The 8,847-nt window shown below is 40.6% G+C and overlaps 1 protein-coding gene across 1 annotated transcript; it reads right to left on the bottom strand.

The window, feature by feature from the left end:
- Window positions 1-1,498: 1,498 nt before the first annotated feature.
- p2ry1 (purinergic receptor P2Y1) lies at window positions 1,499-4,678 on the bottom strand. The gene is made up of 2 exons (XM_044203250.1): window positions 4,248-4,678; window positions 1,499-3,906 (listed from the first exon to the last, which is right to left on the bottom strand). The coding sequence occupies exon 2, from the start codon at window positions 3,875-3,877 to the stop codon at window positions 2,816-2,818; it is 1,062 nt and encodes a 353-aa protein (XP_044059185.1). The 5' UTR covers window positions 3,878-3,906; window positions 4,248-4,678; the 3' UTR covers window positions 1,499-2,815.
- Window positions 4,679-8,847: the final 4,169 nt, after the last annotated feature.

The following is an 8,847-nucleotide window of genomic DNA, read 5'->3' as shown; positions in this document are numbered from 1 at the left end:
ATCAGAAAACAAAGTCTCATAAGGTTGCAGCTTATTGCATGACTCACTATACTGCAGCAACAATGTGGGAATTTATATGTATGGGAGCTTGTATCACCTTGTGGTTTTTGCAGCACTGTCACATGGTGTCAATGGATCCATTAGATTTTGCAACATAACCACATCACTGTGATCACGCTGTCCCGTGATTGTTTGCATCACGGGTTACTCACCGTGGACCACACGCCGACATTTTGATTATGTTTGGTTTTTGTGTGGTTAGCTGTAGTTTTTGGCTCAAGCAGACGGTGCCCCTGTGATGGATGTGGTTGTGCCAGCTCCCAGTGTAAATCTCCAAGAACAAAGCTCGGCATTTTGGTTTAGCTGTCCTGACTGTGGCCCCCCCTGCCACCAACAGTGTCCTCGGGACAAAACACACACACAAACTTTGTCCTCCACAACTGCCATTACTCTGCATACTCTTCCTTCTGTTCTCCTCTGTTACCACACTGACTCTATTCAAAGAGTATTCCCCTCAAGGTGGTGAAATGCAGAGAAGAAAAGCTTTTTTTCTAATTCTAGATTCAGACTAAAGAAAGGAGTGATGTGAGAAGAAAAGAGGTGAAAGGTGGCTGAGAAGGGAGGGAGGAGATACTGGCAAGCATCGCAACTTTCTACAAGTCAAGATTTGACACTCAGGCTCAAAAGCACTAATGTTGATTTGAGGTTTGGCCCTGGCTGAATCTAACCTTCCTTTCATCTAGTCACGTGTACATGGAGCACAGAGGATATATATTCCACAAATAAACAGATATATATATATATAAATATATATATATATATATATATATATATATATACATATTAATATACCTGTGGTCCATGTGCATGTCACAGTGGCTCCTTTTGACAATGAACCAACACACAGAATAACAGCTAAAACAGCCACCTACTCGAAGTCTCCATTGCCTTCAGGCTCTGTAACACAGATATACACACACACAAATACACACACACACACATTTGCCAAGGCCAGCTATGCAGTTTGCACCTCAAAGCCACAAAATCAAAAGCTGTTTGTATTCATGTGCGCTGTTTGGATGAAGAGGGTTGGTGGGTTTCCTGTGCCCACAACACCATGCTGCCCTGGGGTCCTGGCGACAGCCTGACACCCCTGTCTGCATCAATAACCCCACAGCATTGTGACGGACACAAAAGCTGTCTTAGGATAAGCCAGGAGAAAAAGGTGCCACTCTTTATTCCTCCCTCGTCCCCTCACTTCTTCCTGGCTGTGTTGAAAAATAAAGTCAACAGCAGCGCGGAGAAAGAGGAGGAGCAGCAGCGAGAGGACAGAACTATACGAATGTCTCCAAAAACCAACAGTGTTTGTTCACTCATAACAGTGCACACATTTAACTAAGAGCATGTGCAGCTGGTATAAACAAGGTGACATAAACGCTATAAATCATAGACTTACAATTACCCACCGTCTTAAAAAGAATCTTATCACATTGTCTGCCATGTTTTAAATATAAAAATTTATTGACAAAGACACACGTGGCCCCAAATATCCTCCTATGTACAGGTGATTCACTTTCTTTTTTAACAATAGCTGACCACATTACAGATTTACAGGTATTAGTACAGACATCAAACATCTACGTACTCCAGGGTAAAATTTATACCGAGAGAGCTCCACAATCATTTCTCTAGAGTGATTACAACAGATACAAGAGAAATGATTATATGTCAAAACACGGACACAGTGCAGTATTTACTTTGAGGTATCTCATACAAACAAGTCTTCAATATGTTGATGGAGTCACAAAGCAGGTGAATGAGTGTGTGTGAGCAGAAGCTCATTTAAAAGCTATTATTTATTCCCTATGTTGCAATAAACACTTAGAACCCACTGTGGTTATGTGAGTGTGTCACTGAAGGTATTTGATACTGGACTCATGCACTAAAGGTCTGGATTAGAGATACTGACTTGAACAAAAACAGTTAACACAAACTAATCCGGAACGTCACAACATCCTGTACAGCACACCTCAAAAAAACATTCATTGGAGTATCATATACACAAAAAATACTGTAAGTATTATCTTCTCTTTTTTTCTGTACGGAACAGGATAACAAGGAGAGAGAGAGCCGTTGCAAACCTCAACCTCAGAGCTGTCAAAATGAAAAACTAGCTGACCACATTCCTCGGCCAGTCAGTAATAGATGGAGAAAGAAATGAGTGATAGGTAGCCCTCTGAGCAGAGAGTCCCCCGGTCATAGTGCATTTCAATGTCTGCATGGCATAGCCAGCAATCTCCGGTTCAGTGCATTTACCTTTTCCTCTAAAAGCCATCCCAGGTACACTTCCTTAACCACAAGGTCTTACCTGCTTAATAGCTATTGATTAAGCATCAGCTCAGTGACTAGAGAAGGTGCTATCCATTCTCTGTCCTATTTTTTCCAGAACAAATTGATGAACAGGACATTATAGCTTGTAGAGAAACCTATTTCCCCCAGCTTGCCTGGTCATAATGTTCACTTTGTCCAAGGTGTAAGTAACTTTTACTACTAAGAATGAAGGGTGGTGGCTCTAACATTTAGAGTACAATACATGTACAGGACAATACAGTACAACATCGACAGGCTGCAAGCGAGCGATGGTTGTCACAGGGTTAAATATGGAGTATTTATCCTAAAGTTCTATAAACCGTCGTCCATTCAATTTTACACAGAGGCTTTTCACAGTCCATTTATTTATTCGATACAAAGTCCATCTTGGTTTCCAAAGCTAATAGAGATCCACACCCATGACTAGGCACACAGAGGTGCCTTGTCACAGCCTCCGGTCCCCATTCTCCACATACTCCGCCAGGCTGTTGAGAGCTGTCTCCTCGCTCTTGGACTGAAGGACATTGTCCCCCTTCCTAGAGGGTTTTTTAGTGGCCCGTGACAGCTTCCTCCTGAAGGTATCTCCAGCCAGGAAGTAAAGAATAGGATCCACACAGCTATTGAGGCTGGCCAGCCCTCGTGTCACCTGGTAGGTGGCGTAGACACGGTTATTAAAATCGCACATGTTGGGGCTCTGGAAGTACAGCCTGGCCCTCATGTTGAGGTTCTTCATCACGTGGAAAGGCAGGTAGGAGACGGCGAAGACCGCGAGCACGATGATAACCAGGTGGATAGATTTCTGCCGCAGGGGCGCGTTGTTCATGTCATTGCAGATTAATGCTTTGACGATCATGCCATAGCAACAAAATATGATAATAAAGGGGATGCAGAACCCAAACACAGTCAAAGTCATGCTGTAGATAAAATAACCCGGTAACTCATCCTCAGTGGTGGTGTCATAACAAATGGTTGCATTACGCTTTAAGCCGGTCCTGGAATAATAAAGGATGGGGGAAATACCTATAACAACCACCACCCACACCAACGCACTGGTAATAACTGCATTTTTCTTCTTCAGTCGGCCCAGAGATTTGAGTGGGTGCACAACCCCGGTGTACCTGTGAACGCTGATGCAGGTCAGAAACAGAATACTCCCGTAAAGATTCACGTGGAATATAAAACGTTGCAGTCGGCACAGAACGTCCCCGAATATCCAGTCTGTTTTGTTGAAGTAGTAGAAGATGAGGAAGGGCAGCGAGAGGACATAGCAGAAGTCAGCCAGAGCCAGGTTGAACATGTAGACAGAGATGCTGCTCCAGGGTCTCATATGGCACACAAACATCCAAATGGCCAGGCTGTTGCCCACCAGCCCTGTGATGAAGACCATGATGTAAACGGTGGGCAAGTAGTAGAACTGGAAACCTGTCCTGGTGAGGGAACATCCTCTCGTTTGATTGTGGAGATCTGTTACATTCAGCAGGGAGGTCAAGTTCAGGTCTGTGGTCATGGTGTCAGGGGCAGAGGCAGGTCCTTTTACTGCATGAGAGGGATTGGCACATTAGGAAATATTAGATGTTTGCTTATATTTGGTATTTCAATACAGTCTTAAACACAAAACAATACATTAAATGTGTCAGTGTTCTGTTGCTATATGATGTAGTTGTTTGGTTTCAATTTAAATGGTGTTTGCATTCAACTCCAGTCGTGCATAGACTCGACAAACTTAATTTTGCAGAACGCCTACGTGCAGTCCAACAAACACTTGATTGTACGCACACACACACACGCGCGCACGCAGAGAGAGAGAGAGAGAGAGAGAGAGAGAGAGAGAGAGAGAGAGAGAGAGAGAGGAATGATAAACGTATTACAAAACTCACCGCTGAGATAGACTTGTATTCCACATTCCTATAGCCTTCACAGTTGCAAGATTTCAGTAAACACGCGGATGGAGCGTTACGAGCTTCCAGGTGTCTTCATTCAGTCTCCAAACACTATTGGAAATTGTTTAAAAGTTGCGATATGACACTTCAAGGGGGGAAAAGTCTGTCGTCATGCGGTGCGACGAATTCACACAACAACGGCAGTGGGACACAACAGAGACAGCTGCAGGCTCTGGCATGAAGAGCAGGAATTGCAAGCAGTCTCCGTAAACCGAGAGGAGGCTCTTTGCGCTATGGAGAGGGAGGTGCGCACCACACAAACCACTGAGCAGCTTCCTGTCTCTAAACGCGCTCTTTCTGTTCCTCCCTCCTCCCATTGGACTCTGATCAGATCTGACCTGCCAGCGCGGGCGAGATATAAGAATAGAAATTTGGATACTCACCATGATTGCCAGACTGAGTCGGTTTGTGTTGAGGTTATCAAGAGTAAAGATGATTTAACAACAGTGTTAGTTGGCATCCCTGTTTAACCAGGGTAATATTTAAGATTTAGGCTGTGTAGATTTGTGCAAGACAGTAATACAATTAGTCCTATGATGCACAGATTTACCATGACAAAAGGTTGTTTCAAGTAAAAAGTTCACGGGAAACAAGAAATATTAGCCCCCAAATCAGAGTGAGAATAACGATTTCAAAATGTATTGGGAGTGATACAGCAGAATACTGGGAATACAATTATATATTATAATTTAAATGGGAAGTGGGCGGGGCTATAATGGACTACAGTGATATGTCATGGTCATGGGTTTGTCATTGCAATTCAGACTTTGCATGAAATATTCTTCCACAATGCCAGTCAATCTTGAAGAGTCAGGAGCCATTGATTAAAACAAAAATGGCATAAGAAGCATAAAAACAATAACTTACTGTATTCTACATCAAGATGGTCATCTTGTGTCTCCTAGAAGACTGAGACAGGCAGCTAGATGTGTGTGACACAGCCAAGGACACAGCAGACACTGGCAGAGGCAGCAGACAGAGGGAGGGTGGTGGAGAATAGTGAAGGGATCTGGCATGGAGAGAGAGAGAGAGCCAGAGGTTAAGTTAATTATGCAGGGATGTCAAACATCTTAAAAACTGTAGAAAGAGGAGTTAGCCAAGACTGTAGCAATAATCTAATGGATGTTATTAATAAGACACAGAATAAATGTCCACCATAAACTTGATAGATGTCCATTATGGTCCATCAGAGGATATTTGGTGAGGTACAGTTTTGTGGCTCTTTCCTCTAGCCATGAAAGACCATGACATTTTTAAAACATAACATGTCAGGGAAGCAACATATACATATAATCGAATTAAGTTCTTTAGCATGTGCTGCCAGCACGTACAAAACAGACCAAAGCAAATGACAACACTTTATTTTCCTGTAGCTTCCTGATAATTTCCTAGAAAGGAACTGATATGTTACAATCATTTCTTAGGAAGGTTCCTGGAAAGGATGTGTAATTTGGTAATTATAGGAAAAATAGGTACAGTGTTTTAAAGGTGGACTTTCAATCATTAATTCCAAGTAATTGTAGCATAACATAAAGAGTCTTTAAGCAGCTGTGTCAATGAAATTCCTGTGAAAATCAGCAATTACTTATAAACTCTACAGTACTACTTCAGTAAAATTTCCTGGTTCTTCTTTAAAAACTCAAATAAGAGAGCTGTATTTACTATGTGTGCTGCCTCAGAATGGCATCTGTGTTTTCCCAATAATTTATAACACATTACATAGTTCTTTCCAGGAACTGTCTCAGGAAAGTATTAAAAAATGAAGCATTACCTAACAGACACTATACCCATCATCCCACCAAACCATCTCAACCAACTACAAGGAGCATAAAAGAAAACAAATACAGAAATTGCTAGAATACACTCTCAGCTAAACAAAATAGTATATGCTTAGTGAACTCAGTAAGTTCATTTTTTTTCCAATAAAGATTATTGCTGGGCACTCACAACCAAATACATGCTATGGGGACAATTCTTTCACAAACTCATCGACGGTTCCTTGCAACACATTGGATAATATCTCTAAGAAAAATGTACAGTAATTCTTGATTGTAATTGATTGTAATTTTTTATGTGAAACTTAAAAATAATCCACAGATATTCAGCAAACATGTAGTTAATAGTGTATATTCACAAATCCAAAATAACAACTGTGTAATTGTACCTCTGAGATAAACAGTATTACTGTAATGGGAAAACTCTCAGATAGAAAGAACAGCCAAAGAAGTTCCAATTAGAGTCTCTATATTTGCATGTGAGCAGGAGAAAGAGAAAATATTATTATATAGGAAATAAAGTAAAAATACTTCTTCAACACTAATTTGCACAATAGCTGTGGACATTTAAATAGTTGTAAAGGCTTGTTTGAGTATCATTGTATTGGAAACTTGCAGCATAACAACTCACTGTTATGTTACATAATCAGTTCAAAATATGTCACGGTTCATCTGCCAAAACACAGAGCGTGAAGGAATATGCATCTTGTGGTTTATCCTTTCTGTGCAGTGTGAACACAGCAAGTGTGCAGCTGTTGGTACTGAGGCAAAGACTTTAATCAACACAGATTTCTGCAGCCATTTTGATTGAGCAAACTCATTCCTAAAACATATGTGATGAGCAAGTTTGACATGTGACATTTAGAGTGCATCTGCTCTGTCCGCTCCTATATCCTTGCCAGACTGCCCTGTGTGTTGTCTTATAAGACAGAGGTGAAATGAAAAGCAAGGATGTGATATCCAAAGTCTCAAGGCAGACATGCTTACTGCACCTACCATTACATTTCCTGCCAAGAATAAAGATAGTGTTTATTTAAACAGATGATGTGAGATGTTAATCTTGACAGAGTCTTTGGCGCTTAGACTCCGTGGGGAGATTCTGGTAGTGGAAGGCGTCTGCCCTGAGTAGCAGCAGAAAAAATCCCCCCATGGAGTCCAGACACTGGTGGTGGTGGTAGCTGATGACTCTGCTGAGGCTGATGGCTGAAGAGGTTGACGGAATGGACTGGGTGGTGATGGGGAGGTGGAGGGACAAAAAACCGTTGCATGAACGTACTGAAGGCAGAGAGAGAATCATATCTAAACAGATGATAGTAGGGTTATAGGCTGATAGGTTGACAATGAAGGTGTGTCACAGTGCTATTGGATAGATGAGACCAGCTGATGGAACAGTTGATATCCTGATTTGACAGCCCTGGATAATGACAGCAGGTCAGTGTACCTCAACCTATTAGAGGAGCTGCTGTGCAATGTTAATGTTTTCACCACATTTCTTAATTGGATTCAAGACATTTTGTTGTAAAAATAAGAAAGAATTATGTTTTAGTGTTGCTATGTGGCACAATGGAGTTGATACAGACTAATAAATCAAGATATTACTAAAATTATGTTCAGTGGATTTTTTTAATTAAAATAAAAAAACACCAACATATGTTCTATCAGTTCATCCTATTACCTTTGTATGTGCTTATTTCTTACAAGGCATGCAAAAGAAGGTAGTAAACACTGTCAGCATTAAGAAAACAACAAAAAAACCTTTATACTTAAGCAAGGGCTGCAAAAAGCAATCAAAAAAAGAGTCAAGTCCCAAACACCAATAATAATAATACTTTGAATAATCGATAAAATAGATACATAAAATTATACGAGCAATAACTCTCAAAATCAAGAATACAACAGAAACCTGGACATACTGTAGAAAGTCCTGGACCATCAATAAAACGTAAGTGATTGATTGTTGACAAAATAATCTCACCTTAAGATCCATTTAAGGCCTGTTCTGGAGCTTTCGATCATATCGCATGGTCTTCCTTTGCCTCATTTACAGTGAATTGTAGATGTTGAAATGTTTCTGAGCATTTTGAGGACTTCTCATCCATGTTAGCTAAAAGATGACTTTCAAACTTCATTCCTAACCTTGGAAACAGCTTTAGTAGCTGTTCTGGAGCTTTTGATCACAATATACCTTTGTGCATTTGAGTCCTCGCCCATTTACTGAGCCCTGACAATCATATAAATATAACTTATATTAAGTTACTTATATTAGGTTATATTTATCTAATCGTCAGCGCTCAGGCAAGGACTCAAATGCACGACTCAACAGAGTCAGACAGGTAGGTGTAGAATAAGGCAAGTTTACTGACCGCAGGCAAAAATATATAAAAATCTGATTGTCGAATGCATTTGCAGACACTGTGTCGCTAATAAAAGGAGTTGAAATAGGGGAGAGGGAAGGAAGATCAGACAACAACAAGTACACGTATCCAATCCAATACCTCAAAGTGTGACTATGTAACTTTTGAAAAAAGAAATCTTCCTCTTACAAAAGTGTAATTCATAAGCAATAAAATGCATCTTTCCAATACACTGAAGGGTTTTTCAGCTATATCACTATCTTTTCTACTTCTCTGCTGTTACATTATATTTTAGCATTTACCATTATCTAGTAATTGTCACTTGTGGCTAAAGTGTACACACACAGGCTCGCTGTGTCATAGAGAAAATTAAATATATCGTAATTCTACTAATAAAGACAAATACAA

This window comes from Siniperca chuatsi, linkage group LG7 (assembly GCF_020085105.1).
Source record: "Siniperca chuatsi isolate FFG_IHB_CAS linkage group LG7, ASM2008510v1, whole genome shotgun sequence".
NCBI lineage: Eukaryota > Metazoa > Chordata > Actinopteri > Centrarchiformes > Sinipercidae > Siniperca > Siniperca chuatsi.
The sequence above is the reverse complement of the archived record's forward strand: the minus strand, read 5'-3'. Positions and strand labels throughout refer to the sequence as shown.